This window comes from Malus sylvestris, chromosome 6 (assembly GCF_916048215.2).
Source record: "Malus sylvestris chromosome 6, drMalSylv7.2, whole genome shotgun sequence".
Lineage (NCBI taxonomy): Eukaryota > Viridiplantae > Streptophyta > Magnoliopsida > Rosales > Rosaceae > Malus > Malus sylvestris.
Window position 1 is genome coordinate 3810889 of NC_062265.1, and position 17292 is coordinate 3828180.

At 37.2% G+C, this 17292-nt stretch overlaps 2 protein-coding genes and 1 pseudogene across 2 annotated transcripts; 2 read left to right on the forward strand and 1 right to left on the reverse strand.

Annotated features, from left to right (window-relative positions):
* The first annotated feature begins 4480 nt into the window (after positions 1-4480).
* Positions 4481-8392, forward strand: LOC126626823 (ent-kaurenoic acid oxidase 2-like; annotated as a pseudogene).
* A 715-nt stretch (positions 8393-9107) lies between these two features.
* On the reverse strand, positions 9108-10645 carry LOC126627324 (glycine cleavage system H protein 3, mitochondrial). Its single transcript, XM_050296779.1, has 5 exons — positions 10432-10645; positions 9962-10050; positions 9562-9732; positions 9223-9376; positions 9108-9185 (listed from the first exon to the last, which is right to left on the reverse strand). The coding sequence occupies exons 1-4, from the start codon at positions 10538-10540 to the stop codon at positions 9248-9250; spliced, it is 498 nt and encodes a 165-aa protein (XP_050152736.1). The 5' UTR covers positions 10541-10645; the 3' UTR covers positions 9108-9185; positions 9223-9247.
* Positions 10646-12149: 1504 nt separating this feature from the next.
* On the forward strand, positions 12150-17292 carry LOC126627186 (uncharacterized). Its single transcript, XM_050296623.1, has 7 exons — positions 12150-12474; positions 13471-13603; positions 14612-14697; positions 14791-14869; positions 14951-15060; positions 16244-16308; positions 16800-17292. The coding sequence occupies exons 1-7, from the start codon at positions 12307-12309 to the stop codon at positions 16891-16893; spliced, it is 735 nt and encodes a 244-aa protein (XP_050152580.1). The 5' UTR covers positions 12150-12306; the 3' UTR covers positions 16894-17292.

Here is a 17292-nt window from a genome sequence, read left to right on the forward strand (position 1 = left end):
ATGTTCAGTGGTTTTGTACTTACCTAGTGGTCCTTCCGCTACGGGACGAAGGGATAGATTCTGGTCCGTCCCGGGCAACGGTTTGGTGTTGGCATAGGGCCTGGAGTGTGTTTCCTCTGGCTATTTAGCACAGGGACGGGGAGCCGGCATTGGGCCTGAAATGTATTTTCCTCTGACTGTCTGCTCAGAGACAGGGAGTCGGCATGGGGCCTGGGGGTTATCGGACAATTCACTAGTGATTATTATATATACAAGTTATGATTTGAGACATTGCACGGCATGCTAGGTTTCGAAAAACCTATGTTTATCATGATATATGTGTTTTCATAAAACCTAGGGGTTAGTATGTTGATAATTGTTTTATTATATATATATCAACTTGGTCCACTCATGTTTGTTTTGCACCCCCTTCAGGACTTAGAATCGAGGCATACAATCCTGACATCCAGGCATTTCCGCATCCACATCTTCGAGTCCTTTCGGTGTAGGACCCACTCCTTTGTTCATTTAATTTTATATTATTTCTTTCGGTGTTCTATTTAGTCGTATGCTCTGAACACGTTCCTTAAATGCATATTCTTGATTATTTTATATTTATAAGTCTTATCTATTCCTTATTCTCAGCATTTGCACTCAACAAATGGCTTTCATCGCCCTCGGATGTCGGCCAGCACATGCTCATCCTGGTATTCGGGGAATATCGGGATCGGGGCTTGTCAGATTAGTATCAGAGCTTGGTTTGTTCAGAGCATACTTAGGATATTCTCTTACGGTAGTAGTGTGTCTTTCATGACATCATTTGGATGTCACGACTTCTGTATTTGGTGTCATTCGACGCAATTGTGTAAACCTTTCTCTGTTTGAATTGTCACCATCTGGTTGAAATACAAGAATTTGTGTCGGGATTTTGCCTCATCGGTGATGTGTTTGAATTGTTGGACAACTTTCAACATCGGATCGATACTCTACGACGTGCATTCCCTGCGAATGACGGGTAAAGTCGGTGTTACTTGGAAACGAAGTGTTTTAGAAATCTCAGTTTGAGGATGTTTGGTCAAGACCAGCTGTAGATCCGAAATGGCAATGCCACTCTGCAACATGCGTTCCCTAGGAATTACGGGCGAAGTCGGCTCTACATAGAAATCTTGGGAAACGGAAAAAAAAATCTTGGTGGTACGAGTTGGTTAAGATCAATAGAAACCTGAAACGGTGATATCATTATGCGAAATGCGTTCCCTAGAAATGGCGGGCAGAGTCATATATCTTGGAAATTGCTCGAAACTTGGTGTTAGAGAAAGCGAGTATATGTTAGTTGTGATAACGGTTAGTAAGTGGTAGTTGGTGGGAGCAAATCAATATTCTCAGACTCATTACCACTAAAGAAATTTGTGTGATTTTTATAACAATTCTCGACGATTGTTCTATCGATTACCTTCTTGTTTACTCAACGACGAAGTCAAGTTCCTTAACCATTGATTGTCAACTTCACATCAAATCCTTCGAGAGTTGACTTCGTCTAGAGATTACACTTTTCTTGGGAAACTTCTCGGTAGCATACGCTTTTCCCATCAATTTCCAAAAGGTGTTGCGATTCTTGTCGTTGTTGTAGTTGGACTTGGATGATGAAAATCCAGACTTGTTGGATAAACAGACTCCTTGAACTTCACATAGGTCTGGCACTCGGTGGTAAAACCCTAGCACCTTGTCCACGAACTTTTCGATAGAGGTGAACTTAGCCTTTTGCTTGTAGCCCAACTAACTAGTGCTCTTGTTCGTTAATTGTTAAGCCTTGTAATTTTCAGTGTAATGGCTTAAGACTCTACCATATTCATCATTGTATGAAGATTGAGCTTTGCTCTAAACTTCTCTGGACTCATTGAGCCTTGGTTTTCTCAAAAGCATCACTTTAAGATAGCCAATCGTGTCACTGCATGTATACGCATGCTACTTCGTATCTTTCTTCCTCGTCATTCTGTTGATTCAGAGGTTCTATGTTTAATTTTTGAACTTTGAAACAAATCTCATAAAGTATTGTGAATTTTGAAATGTCTTTGGCCTCGTCAAATCTTATAAGCATTTTTTAACTATTCTTTAAGCTTAGACTTGTTTCCTTTTTGGCTAAGAAACCCGTCAACCTTATTGTGATGATTAGCCAAATAATCATAAACAGTGACTTCTATTTCTGCATCTTCATTTTCCTTTGCTTGTTTGTTTCTCAATGTAAACTGAATCATGCTGGAACAATACATTAACGTTTGTTCTCGGCATGGTTCCTGGTTCAAATCTCGATATCTTGTACTCTAGATTTTAATGGATTTGTTTTGACCCTCAAATTCTTGAGTGTTCATTCAGCCTTCTCGACATGGTTTCTCGCTCAATCAATAAGGAATTCACGATCGATCGATTTGGCGGAAGTGTGCTCCAAATTCTTATCGATTTAGACAGGAACGTAAAGAGCATAACCTTTTCACAAGCTTACCAGAAAGAATTCCATGTGGGTGTGAAGTTAAGCCGTCTTTTGGTAAGAGATTGGTGAAGATTGTAGTGTAAGTGATTAGCTGATTGCATCACTATCTTCACGCTGAATTGAATGGTAACCACTCATTATCTTGCTACAATTCATCACCATCATATCTTACTCTGGTAGACCTTTTCGATGATGTGATGTGTTCACCTCAACGCAGCTTTCCACTACCTTTTACCAGGATCCTTCGGTTCGAGGGCATGTGGGCATGAGGTTTAAGCGGTCTTTTAATAAGAGTTGGTTGAAGGTTTTAGTACAGAAGGTCAGCATATTGTATCACCATCTTACTATAATTCATGGGCATCACATCGGTTATTTTCCAACGATATGTGTCGTCTCAACGCAGCTTTTCACTACTTCACTCCAGAACTCTTTTATTGTGAGTCTGTGGATGTTGAAACACTTTTAGCATATTTGTTTGGTGCACTATGGGATGGCACCACAGTGCGATCGAGGCGAGAATTGGAAGATCTTTACACTTCTCTAGAAAGGTGTGTACTCTTATGGGATTTTTAGTTTGACCACTTACGAGTTCTTCTTCCTTCTTTCCACCAACTTTGGCCTCGTTTGACTAGAAATCTACAACTAAGCAAAAATGGAGAGGTGAATTGAGTATTGCAATAGCTCCCTAGAGATACTGTTTGTTGGGGAAAGTGACTTCTCGTTTCTACTTGCTTGGCCAGAGCTTCTAGGTCTGCTATTAACATGGTAGCCACTTCTCTTGAATTCCAAGGTATAGTTTTCAAGTGAGTTCTTTGTTGGCAAAACATTGGAGTAGTTGGTCACATTTGGAAGAATTGAGAAGGATATGATGCTTAGTGCTGGATGGAGTTGTTACGACTATAGTTTTTATTTTGTTGGTTGGGTACGACACTTTTGCGACGTAGTACGAAAGTTTTCTACAGGCAACACTGGTTAGCAGAGGAGTATTGTGAACTGGTATTCGGATGATTGAATTTACGACATGTGAAATTGTACACCCTCAAGAAATTACTGCTTACTTACCGAGACAACAAATGTGTGATCGATATCGCAGGCGGCCGACTGTGGTATTGAAAACTTATTCGTTGGGTTCGTTGAGCAAGTGAGCAGAAAGATCCATCTATGGCGGCTAATATAGTTTTGGATTTGTTATTCTTGGGACTCGATCCAAAGACACATTTATTCTTGGATTACGTGAGGTTACAAATTCTTGGGCGAGACCCTTTCTCATTTTTCAATCTTGGTTTTCAGTATAAGTATTTTAACTTCCTTTACTTTAGTTATTTGTTTTTGTCGTTACAAATATTTTGGGGGAAGTATTTCTGTTTTTAGTTTTTAAGTTCAGCTCAAATTTTCAACCTATATGTTAGTACATATCTATTTTTGACGCTATAGTATCTTGCGTACTTATTTTTTACCTTACGTCAATATGCGTTTCCGACTTTATATCTTTATAAAGTATGTTTTCTACTTTTACATTGATGGGGAAGAAAGTAAGAGCTTGGAGGCATGATAGAGGATTTTGCAACCCGCCTCACGACGGTGTGGCATATTCTCTTTGATGCACCCACTCTGACTTGATTTCTCTTTATATTCTTCTTCCTATTTTCGAGTATTTCAATTTAGTAAGTGATTTTTAAATTTCGAGGACGAAATTTTTTTATAAGGGGGGTAGATTGTGAAACCTCACCCTTAAAAGTAATGTAATTTCATTTTGTTTTGGGTATTGTTTTCTTTTAAAATTATTTTTGGTGTTAAATTATGTACCACGTGGGGCCCATCCCCTTTTTGGTCTCCTTCTTCCCTCTCTTTCCCATCACTCTCCCTCACTCTCTCTTTCTTCTTCTCCTTCACCGTGCCACACTCATAACCCATATCCTAAAATCATCATCAAATCACAATTTCAACATCACCATCGTCTTTATCTCGTCGCTACGAACTCAACCATAGTCTTAGCATCTTGGAAGTCGAACCATGAAGCCCCGTACACAAGCTCCGACGCAGACTGCCCCTTTCGAGGCAAATTCCGGCCAAACCACAGCGAGTTGGCTGGCGTGCAATATCAATATCTTCGCCCCAATCAGTGGTCACAAGGCACTGTCCATGTACCCGGAGTATATAGAGGATGTCATAGTCAGTTCGTTGGATGAATTAGCAAAAGCAAAGAAACCCGTTGAGTTCTTGATAGAGATTAGGAAGATCACATTCAGAATAATCATGTTCATTTTCTTGAGTTGTGAGGTTGGTACACTGTTGGAAACCATGGAAAAGGATTATACTCTTATGAATCATGGTCTAAGGGCCATGGCCATTAACCTTCCTGGCTTTGCTTTTCATAAAGCCCTCAAGGTCAGATAATACTTGATAAATTTCTTCGTTTCAGTTCCTTTTTTTTCTTCTTTTTGATTCGAGAATCGAGAGGTATTCTATAATAATCTAAACTACAAAAAGAGATATTCAAACATGGTTGAAGAGAGGGGAGTGTACTATTGTAACCAACTTGAGATGCGGGTCTTTATCTATTTCTTTTTATGATATCATTTTTTAGACTTGAATCTCGATAATGATATTCTTACACGAATCAGGCTAGAAAAGGGATGGTTAAGATTATTCAAGGTATTGTAGACGGAAGGCGGGCAAGAAACGAAGCTCAGATATCAAAGGAAAGAACAGATTGACCGATATGTTAATAGAAACCGAAGACGAGAATGGTAACAAATTAGATGATGAAGAGATTATAGACATAATTCTCATGTACTTAAACGCTGGTCATGAATCTACAGCCCATGCCACTTTGTGGGCTACTCTCTTCTTACATGAACATTCAGAATACTACCAAAAAGCCAAGGTGGGTGCATCTATATTTCAGTCTCTTTTTGTTTTTCGGTTAACTTGGAAAGAAATTGTGAGAACATGTTGTCTCCAGCTACTTTTGGTGGCCACATTCTTCCAACCAAGGACCCTAGTTCAATTGTTTCTGAGTTTCTTTTGAAATATTTTGAACCCAATGTTATTATATTTCAGGCAGAACAACTGGAGATTCTGAAAACGGCATCACCAGAAGAAGGATTTAACTTTAGAGGAACTAAACAGATGGAATATCTTTCCAAGGTATGATTTCGGTGGCTAATTTCAACTCTTCAACCATCTATTTTGCTAATATAATGTACGTAACAACTAACAAGTTTGATTACTTCTGAGGTAAGGTAATCGATGAAACGCTGCGCATTGTTAACGTCTCATTGTATAGCTACCGAGAGGCTGCTACTGAGGTCAAAATCTTTGGTAAATTAACTTCACTACTTTCTCCATTCCTTGCTTAATCTGTTAAACTCACTGGAACATGTTGTGTCTTGAAGGTTACACAATACCAAGGGGTTGGAAAGTAATGATGTGGTATAGAGGTGTCCATTTGAACCCAGAATATTATCCAGATCCAAAGGAGTTTAATCCCTCCAGATGGAATGTAAGCAAGATAATGCTCATAATTCAATGTAACTTGTAATATCATATGACATGCATGCCTTCTAGCGTAGTTTTCACCTTTTATGCCTTGATCATTATATCTTTGACCAATTAATGGTTAAAAACACCAGAGTATACTGAAAATCGAAATACCAGAGCAAACTGTTTTTTGACAAAGTCAAGTTGTGGTTTGATTTTTTTTGTAGGAAAGTAATGCCAAGGCAGGGAGTTTCATTCCCTTTGGAATGGGAAGTAGGCTATGCCCTGGAATTGATTTGACCAAGCTTGAAATTACAATATTTCTTCACTATTTTCTCCTTAATTATGAGTGAGTTCCCCTTTGTTTAATTTCCATTTGTGCTTTGCACTTTTCTTTCAGTCAAATAACTACGAAGTCATGAATACGATATCTGAGGTTCTATTTGGATACTTGGATTTAAAATGTGTGATTTGAATCCCTCCTGTCAAGTCCGATACCGATTGAAATTTGGGGGCAACACAGAAGGTTAGTTTGGTGTCTAGGATTAGACAACTCACTATATTCAAGATAATTTGAACGAAGAAATGGATAAAAAAAAATGAAGTGTCTAATTTGAAAGTAAAAGATGAATTACTCATTAATGAAACTTAGAAGAGATGAAATTTCTCATGTCTAAAAAGAATTATCAATGTATTTAAATTCTAAGAAATTCTTCGTAAAGCACTTTCAAGTGTTTTTTTCTATGAAAGACGTAAGGTTTAAAAAAAAATATCAATGTGTTTTCTAATAAAAGTGTATCCAAAACCAATGCAATGGTATATTTGGACGGTGAGGTTCCAAATTCAAGAATTTTAATTATCATTAAATTTTGGGTAAATTACACAGTACCCTCTTAGGTTTAAAGTCTATTACAATCGCATAAAATATCTTCAAAACATTTCACTTTCATACCTCAACTACTATTTTATTTCAATATAGCACCTCCGTTACATTTTCCATTCATTGATCTGTTAAATGCTGACGTGACTGCCACATAGATGCCACGTGGCTGCCAAATGTCTACCACGTGGCAAATAAAATAATTTTTTCTTTTTAAACCTGAATTTTCTCAAAAAAAAAATTATTGAAACCCACTATCCCTCACCCCCCCCCCCCCAGCGACCCACATCCCTATCCCTAACCAAGAAGAAGAAGAAGAGGGAGGAAGAAGAAATAAAAAAAACCACAAACCCAGTTCGTCCCCCACCCGCAAAAAACCTGCAATCTAGAAGAAGAAGAAGAAGACGAGGAAAAAGAGGGGGGAAAAAAAGAAAAAAAAACCCCAGAACCCTCCCCCCCCCCCCCGGGCGCCCCACCTCGACCCGCGACCACCTCCCTTCCCCCCGCCGCTAGGATCTCGTGATTTTCAATGTGGGTGAGTTTTGAAAATACTTTTGAGTTTGAGATGATTTTTGGACTAGTTTTGTGGTAGATCCACCTAATCTCGGGTGGAATTTTTTAGGGTGGGTGATGGGGGATTTTTGGGAGGGGTGATGGGGGATGGGAGAAAGGGGTGGCTCGGGTGGGACGAACTGGGGCTTTCTTCTTCTTGCATGTTTTGGGGGGATGAACTGGGGCTTTTTTTCTGTTTTTTTCTTTTTCTCCCTCTTCTTCTTCTTCTTCTTCTTCTTTTAGGTTTTTGGGTTCTGGGTTAGGGATGGGGATGTGGGTCGCTTGTGGGGGCGTGAGGGATAGTGGGTTTCAATTTTTTTTTTTTGGAGAAAATTCAAGTTTTTTAAAAAAATAATAATAAATTATTTTTATTTGCCACGTGGCATATATGTGGCAGCCACGAAGGTACTATATTGAAATAAAATAGTAGTTGAGGTATGAAAGTGAAATGTTTTGAAGATGTTGTATGCGATTGTAATAGACCTCAAACCTGATAGAGTACTGTGTAATTTACCCTTAAATTTTTTTTTTAATATAAGTGATATTCTACATTATAATTGTTTGTTTGGAGGAGTATAAATTTCAACTTAACTTTAAACCAATTATCGAACAGTTGACCATCAGACATTTCAAATTCTAAAATGTTGTAGTAGTTTCATCACTATTTTTTTATTATTATTAATTAATTAATATATAAAGTTACAAATAATAGATGGCCTGCCTTTGACATTCAACTTGTTTAACTTTGAATGCAGGCTTGAACGACTCAATCCGGCAATTGGAGTGAGTTACTTACCCCATCCAAGACCCAAAGACAATTGTCTTGCAAAAATTAAGAAGCTTCCATCACAATCTATATAACCTGAAAAATACCAGGGCAGACTTGCTTCCACTTGTAAAATATGTTTACAGTCCTCATCCGGTGGACGATAAGAAAATAAGATCACTGTACCGAGAGCTAGTTGGTGGAAGATTACAAGGCAAAAGTGAGGCTGGCCCCCTCTGTTTTTCTATACATCACTTGTCATATTTCAGATTTTCGATCTTTGGATGTTTCTGAGGATACAACTTGGTCCTGCCATCCTTGAACATACTATAGGCATAGGGATTGCCTTGAAGGTGTTTATAAACAAATCTAAGTCTTAATCCAATCATATGTACGGTCCAATATAATTGGTGAAGACTAACAAGATGGAAGTGAACAGTTGAATGCAGTTTCTTTATAATATACAAGCAATGTCAACTTTAAAGTAATCTAAGAGGGTGTAGTCAAACTTGGATTTGAAATGATTTTAAAAGACTTTAAAATAATCTTAGTGTAGTCAATTAAAAGATTTTAAAGGATTTTAGAATCTATTCAAATCTAGGTGTAGTCAATTAAAAGATTTTAAAGGATTTTAAAATCCATCCAAATCTAAGAGTATTAAAAAATTAAGATTTTGGAAGATTTCAATAAGTTGTGGATTTTGTAGAATTTGAGAGCAAAAAGTATATATAACCAAACTAAAAAGAATCCAACCTCATCCTCTAGGATTTCAAATCCTTTCACCACAATCCACCACAATCTATTCAAATTCTTTAAAATCCATATGCCCATGCTTACTCCTGCAATGATTGAATGGACCTTTAATATCTCTCCTTTTTTTGTATGAAAACGAATCCATGAACCTTTTTTCGGTTTTGATTCAACAAGTACTTTTATTCGCATAAAATGTAGGCAGAAGGTTGAAACATGAGGTTTGACTTAGATTCTGCAGTACTTTGATAATAATATTTAACAACTTAACCAAACATTAATTAAACCTTAAACAGCTGAAAATCAACCAAACATTAATTAAACCTTAAACAGCTGAAAATCAATTAGTTCAATGGGCTGCATTTTCTTCCTCACAAAACTTCGTGTATTCTTTAGGTCCCAACAAGGATTCTAGTTCTGATGGACTACTGGGCTTGATCTTGATCATCCATCCATCTTCATATGGGCTCGAATTGATCTAAATATACCCAAAATAAATTAACGGTTTAGCAGCATAACATGTCAAATTGTTTGAACAAGAGTACGATACTGTGTCTAAACATGGATGCACTCATGCACGGTAGAACAAATATTTGAACAATAATATATATTGAAAGAAGGATAAGCATTGTTTTAGGAAAAAGAAAAAGGAAGATGAATTACCAAACCAGGTGATTCAGTAAGCTTTGAGTTAACCTCGACGACTTCGCCGGAGATTGGGGAATTTACATCACTGGTTGCTTTGACACTTTCCACAGCTCCAAAGCTGCCTCCTTGAGAGACTGAGCGACCAGCTTCTGGTAGCTCAACAAACACTACTTCTCCAAGGTGGTCCTGAAACAAAGCTTCATCTGCATCACTCACTCCATGGGCTAATACTTTATCATATTATATTTTATTAAGTATCGAAATAATATTATGGAAACGAGAATAATTACAATTAATGCTCAAACAATACAATTTTAAAAAATAAAATGATTCTTTAACCCAATTGCAAAAGACATTGATATTAAAGGTTCAGAGACCAGTGGAAAGGATATAATAATTATATTAATATATTAACCTGAGCATGATCAGTGATGCCAATTGTTGCCACAGAGCCTTCATGCTTCACCCACTCATGTGAAGATGCATACTTCAATCCATCCAAAACTGCAATATCCAAACATAACCCCCAACATTACAATTCTTTTCAACTTAATTACCCTACAACAACAAATTTTAAAATACCCCAAATACACAGCACTCCTAAAATCACTCTTTTCTTTGACAAACAATGATATTTACACTAAATTAATCCAAACTACGAGGTAGGGGATTCAAACTTAGATGCAAGTTGCAAATGATGGAGCACACTGCTCTAGTCAACTTCGCTGAAACCAAGTCTGCATAGCACTCAAATTCTACTTGAACAAAATCATGCATGCATTGGCTGCATCCTTTGATATAAGTGAAAAGGTAGGCCCTTTAATAATTATAGTTATACCAAACAAATGTAATATGAAGTTGAAGAAAGGTGTGTAGTTTACGTACCAGTAGAAAAGCATCTGGAAAGAGAAAATGCAGGAGAGAGGTGGGATTTGGAGGCAGTGGAGATTCTGAGTGCATTGGCTGTAGAAGAAGCCCACATTCTCAGTGCCATATTTCTTCTCTCTCTCTCTGCTTAATTCTATCTCTCTCTGTGTGTGTCTGGTTATCTCAAACCACCAGAGGCTAATATCGAAGAAAGGAGGGAAGGACACCCTTCGGATGGGATATGTCGTTTTATCTTGGATGAATGGTTGGCAACAAAAGCCTCATCCCAAGTTTTAAAAACAAAGACCCAGTTTAATTTAATTTATTTTTATTTATTTAGTTATTATTTTATGACTCTCAACTCAAGTAAACTTGTTTTTAACTTTTAGCTTGTCCTCATCGTCATTGTGAAAAAATGAAATTTGAGAAAGTGAATATGAATCCCACGTCAAAGAAAGAATGAATTTTATATGTGCTTGTAAGTAGTTGAGTTACTTATCGTATACTAATTTGTTTTATGGTGAAATCTAAAATTTTTTATGGTATCGAGCAAGTTGTCTCATATCTAAAGTTCAAAAAATCGCACGTGTTGTAGGTCCTCCAATTTGTGTTCTATGTCCTCCAATTTGTGTTGTCCTGTTAGGCTCGAAACTTCGTCACACGTGATAGGGCGTGTTAAGAGTATGAATCTCACATTCGAGAAAGAAATGATCTTGTATGTGTTTTTAAGTAATTGAACTACTCCTCTTATATTCTCAATTGGTTTTGTAATGAAACCTCAACTTTATGCAAAAATACTTTGTATTTTATGAAACTTGAGAAATTTGGCAGTTGGACTACAACTAAAGTATGTCATTATTTAAGTAGATTTCAAGAGTTTAATTCAAATTCTAAATACGTATTATCGAGACATGGCTAATATTCGATTTCAATGTACTATAGGGAAATTAACACAGTAGCAGTGTAGTATAATGACACTTGTATTTAGTTTTTTCAATTTTCTTATGAAAGTTAATACTTATGAACAATTTTGTTAAGGTGATGTTAGGGAGACCAAACTTTTAAATCAAATGATGTGTCACTAATAAAAAACAAACACGTTAACAGACATTTAATTAATAATCAAATCATATATAACCACATCATTTGGTTTGTAAATTTGGTTTAAAATTTTAGTCTCCTAGCATTATTTATTTTGCTATTTACGATTTAAAAAGTCCTCATGATCTTCTCTGTAATAATATTTTTTATAGTCTTTTATTTTATTTTTTGAATTAAACAAGATAACTTTGTTTCCTAGTAATGAGGATTTAGGTACTTTTTATTTATTTTTTTACAAATAAAAAAAAACTTAATAAAGATAGTTAAGGTTCTGTCGTAAAACACGACTAATAGCAAATACACAAGGGCTTGGTAAACCTCCAATACGATACATTGCCCTCCAATATGAAACACTGTCTCACATTCTTATACACCTCACACGTGTGACGAATTTATTTTGAACATTGCCTCACATTATACTCACATTTTTATATAATTAACACCGAACATCACGTGATGGTATGAATCGTATTTAGGTGAACGAGAAACGTGGCTAGGCTGCTCGTACAGGATTTTATCCAACGAAACAAGGCCTGGACTCTTGAGGTGTGAACCGAGTCCCTTTTACAATTCTAGTACCCAATAGCCAATACCAATGAAGCCCGGTCCATTGCTTCTGTTTTGACTCGTGACTTGTGAGAGTCCGACCAGAAAGCACAAAACAAAAGACCCCTGCGAAAGGACTCCGTCTGGATTCTGGAACAGCCCGGACGTCGGTGTCTGTGAATTTGGCGACGGTTGACGGAGACCCAAGAAAGAATTGGTGGCGGAGACGCCGGTGCTTGATATGGTATGGGCGAGATTACTGAGGAGGAAGAGCTGATACCCATTTCGAATAACAGCAGCATCGTCAACGGCGACGAGGAGTTTGAGAAGAAGAAGAAGAAGAAGGTGGAGATCGTTGTGAGAACCATTGGCCCAGCTCCCCCTTCTCGTCTCCAAGTCCCCTCATCCATCACAGTACGTTCATCTTTCTTGCCCCCCTCCCTTTCAATATCTGTCAGATATGGATGCATGACTCAGATTGCATTTGGAAAATTACCTGGTTTTATGTGATTCCTGTTCATATTTCATATTATGCATACATAATTGATCAAAACCCAGATTACAAATTCTTGATCATTTGGCAGAATGTGTGCCTCCGTGAAATTAACACCTATTGTTCTGACGAAAGGTGAGGATTTTAAACAGTTGCCTAGTCAAGCAATTCACTGATTGTCAGACGTGACCAATTCACTGGTGTTATATGTATCTACTTGCCCGAGAGAGTCGAGACCGCAACAGGACCGAAGCTTATTGGCTGATAGTTCAAGAATTTGTATGATAGATTTTACGAGATCACCAGTTATAGCCTCTAAGAACTAGACTCTTCAATAAGGTTCAAGTCTAGATTTATTACAATCCACAACCTTTTCCCGTTACGCAATGACACGTTTCTGGGACTAACACCGTAAGTGTATTTTAGTCCTTAATCGATTCTGTCAAATCCACTACCCGATTGCTTCCTTGAAGGGGCTATGTGTGTAACAATGTTAAACCTCAAGTAGTTGCACTGTGAATTCCAGAAGTACAGAGCCTGAAGTGAACACGCTGCTAAATATCAGGGGTGTTGGTGTAATTAACTCTAGATGTTTGTGCGTGCGCATGATCATTATAGAACCTCCAATGAATACATTGCTTTCTGTTTACTTTGTGACATTTTCAGACACTCTAAGTAGTTGTAGTTAATCTGGAACTTCTGACCTTAGTATTTTTCTGCTGTCTGTATAATCTCTGCCAGCACTGTATATGTGTCTCGAGATTCTTTTTAGCATGTATTCATATTTTAAAATATTTAGTGTTTCATCTAACTTTATAAGTCTAGGGTAAAGGACATGAGTGTATAACAAAAATGTTTGAGATTTAAAGGTGTGCATCATCACATATTGGTGTGCTTCCACTTTTTGTCATAAACAGGTGCATGATTTGAGAAAATTGATAGCTGAGAATGGCCACTTACCAATTGAGAGGCTGAGGCTTATTTTGCGAGGCAATGTATTGCATGATAGCAAAAGTGCGCAAGATGTGTACCTACAACTCAATGACGGTGGTATTGTTCTTGTCATAGTATTTATCACTTGATTTTATTTGAGCCGCAGTATTCCCCCACCCCCACAACAACAATTCCTATTTCCCCACCCAACTTTTAAATTTTTTTGAATTAAAATGGTTCTATTGTCCAAATCACCTAAAATTACATATCTAAGCATCTAGAAAGCATTGGACCAAAACAGATAAGAAAAGAAAAGATCCGAACGGGAAATGAAATGAAACTAGAAAGAGAAGCTACATGAAAACATAAACATAATGATAAGCTGCACATCAGAGAGGATTCTACAAACCTTCTCTTAATTAAACTGGAATAAATTTAGGGTGGTGCTATCCACATACTCCTTTTTACCTTCCATACGTGTCTCAAGTATCGGCCGTTGGATCGGATGAATTAGAGAGGAACAAAAGACATAAATTAACAAGGGGTGTGTTGGAGCTATTAAGAGGTGTGTGGATAGCACCAGCCTAAATTTATGCCTTTTCTAGACAAAGAGGACACCAGATATGAATGAGAACAGTAATCCATGGAAGATCTTGAAATCTTTTGGGCTATCGGTGCAGATTATGAAATTTCACAATGGGAGGACCACCCCAAAAGCAGTCCTTAATTAAGTTGGGTAGTTTCAACCTACATTCAAGCTTCGGTTGATTTTGTTGTTCACATCGATATAAAAGTTGTTTGGAGTTCCACAATATATTTGTTCAAACTCTAGTATTTATGATATAGTTGTTTGTGGTTGTTTAACTCCATATTATACTTTTGCAAAACTGTGACCACTCTGACTTAATCAGCTACCTGAATTACAGATTTGGATGGATGAAAGTTAAACAGTTATTGTTTTGACAAGCATTACGTCGCTTAAAAAAATTTCATATGCCTTTCTTTTCTTCATTTTGAGTGAGGTCTTTAGCTTGGCATGATAGAGAAAAGAAAGTTAAGAGTCCTTGTTTTTGGCTCATTTGATGAGTGGCTAGGATTAATTATTAAACATATATTTTTGTCTAGATTCCCTAATTGTTGCTGTCAAACCAAAGCCACCAGTTAAACATCTTAGGGATGGATTTGATGATGACGATGATGATGAAGATCTGGTATGCTTGAACCCCTTATCCCATTGAAATGTCAATGCCATTGCATAAACTGTGAATCAACTAATAGTCTTCCCTTGATTTTTGTATTTCCAGAAGTTTCAGCTTCCACTGTCATCGAGCCCATGGAAGAGGGCATTGTACAGTTTTCTACATGATAAGATGAAGCTCCCTGGTAGGCATCAAGTTTGTTTTCTTTCCCCACCAAAAGAATACAACATACTGACAGAAAGCTCTTTTTATGTTTTATTGATAGATATCCTTTTGATGGCAATTTTCTCTCTCAGTCTGAAGATGTGGGTAATTATCATTATGTGGTTTATTTTCGCACCTGTTGCCCACAGATGGGACATTGGCCCTTTATATGTACGTTTCCTCTTTTCTCTTAGTTCCTGTTGTTATAAATTCTAATGTGGTAGATCTGTTCCACTTCCACCCAAAACGTGAATGGGCTAGGGTTATGAACTCATAATCTATAATCCGATGTCGGAGTCTTCTATAAATACATCTTCCTTCATCCACTCTTTATGACTCAAAGTGTTTTAAAAGGCTGGCCTCAGGGCTCGCCTAGGCGGCCTCTGAGGCTGGGCATCAATGTTCCCGCCTCTGTTTTGAGGGAGTGGGCGGAAGGCTTCGCTGGAGCGCATCTGGGCGGCAGAGGCGCGCCTCAGGATGTCCAGGGCGTTCATGTGGGCCTTTTTTTCTTCAAAATCCAGGTTTTCTGAAATGTTTTATGCGGTTCTAGTTTCAACGAAGAAGAAGGAGAGACTTTCTCTCTCCAAATCCCATAAATTTCCATGGTAATTGCTCCACTCAGCCTTTGTTTCATTTTAAATACCCTATAAATACTCCATTCAACCCTTTATTTTCACCATTTATTTCATTTTAAATACCCTATAAATTCTCCATCCCATTTATTTCATTTTAAATACCATATAAAAACTCCACTCAACCCTTTATTTTCCTTTAAATTCCCATAATTATTGCTTTATATCATTTTAAATACCCTATAACTACTCCACTCAATCTTTATTTCCTTTTAAATTACTTATAATTGCAACATTCAGCCTTTATTTTGCATGAAATTTTCCTATAATTGTGACCATTCATCCTTATTTTCCTTGAAGTTCTCTATAATTGCTTACAATAAAATAAATAATTATAACATTTTGAGACTATATGACATAGTTTCCAAGTACAACTAGACTTAGTAATAAAGAAGATGATATTATCTTTAATTTAGTTATAATTATATTTGTTTTTACAAAGTATTATATTGTTATAAATATACTTATATATATATATATATATATATATATATATATATAATATTAAAATTTTAGGTTCCATGAGGCTTCGCCTCGCGCCTCGCGCCTAGGCTGGGCTATCCATTGGACGCCTCGGCCACGCCCCTTCCTTTTAATACAGCAAAACACATATCACTAAACTGGCAGTTCAATGTCTACCCTTTAAACCACCTTTTTGAAGAGAATAAAAAATAAGTTAAGATAGCTGATGTAATTTTTGTTTGGTACTGCTCTGCATTCAGATACTTGCCACAGGTTTTGTTGTCATCCTCGTGAATCTTGGAAAGCGGCAACCTGGCGATGTCAGGTATTCATTCTATTGTGGATATAATTTTTGCCATTAACATGTAAATTGCGGTTACAGTGAAAGATGAATTTGCATATACTTTTTCCGTCATTACTATCACAACTTTTTCATCAATACTATCAAAAGAAGAAGATAAACAGCGATCTATTCGGAAGGGGTGTAAAAATAGAAGAGACTTAAAACAATTGACTGTAGTTTTAGTTTCTCTCCTTGCATGAGGGAATTACCTGAGTACTTTAAAACTTGTTGAACGCGAAGAAATGAGAAATTGTTGTTGTGCTTAGTGGTGTTTGCTGAACATTGTTCACATATTTGTTGAAGAATCCTGTGTCCTGTTGGAATTTATCATGCTCACCAAATGATTTCTCGACTATTTCTGGCTGCTTCTGGCACTCACTCCTTCCCGTCCTTCCCCTCTGTGCGTTCTTAGTGAACAATGTCTGAAGGCCTTCAGCATCTTATGAATATTATTTTGTGCTTGGAATTTGCAGTGCGTATTCTATTTTCAATGAAGATTTTAGAGAGCTTCCGGGGACTCTTAATGCCGAACGTCTTGATGGGGACATACGAACAGGTCAGTTGTGAGCCTGGTACTGACGAGTTTACATCCATTCTATGACGATAATGGTATGCGTATCAGCAGAACTGCGTTGAAGTTTTTCATATTAATCCAACAAATGTGCACAGATTTTCTTTCCAAGCTTATGTATAGCATTGTCCAGAGATACGCTTTCATGCCGAAAGAACTTTTATTTCGATGGCATTACTTTGTAATTGACTAGACATGTCTGTCGGAATTTTGCTTTCTAAAGTTTGGAGCGATCGATCCGAAGAATGTCATTAGGGTTACAGAGTCGGCTTATGATTTTGCACGTCTGTGTTGGTAACGACATTGATTGTGGCAGTGGCACAAAGCCTTCTGTAGTATCCATCGACTTGTGAAAAACTTGGATAATGAGGAATTGAGGATATTTCCATGTGTAA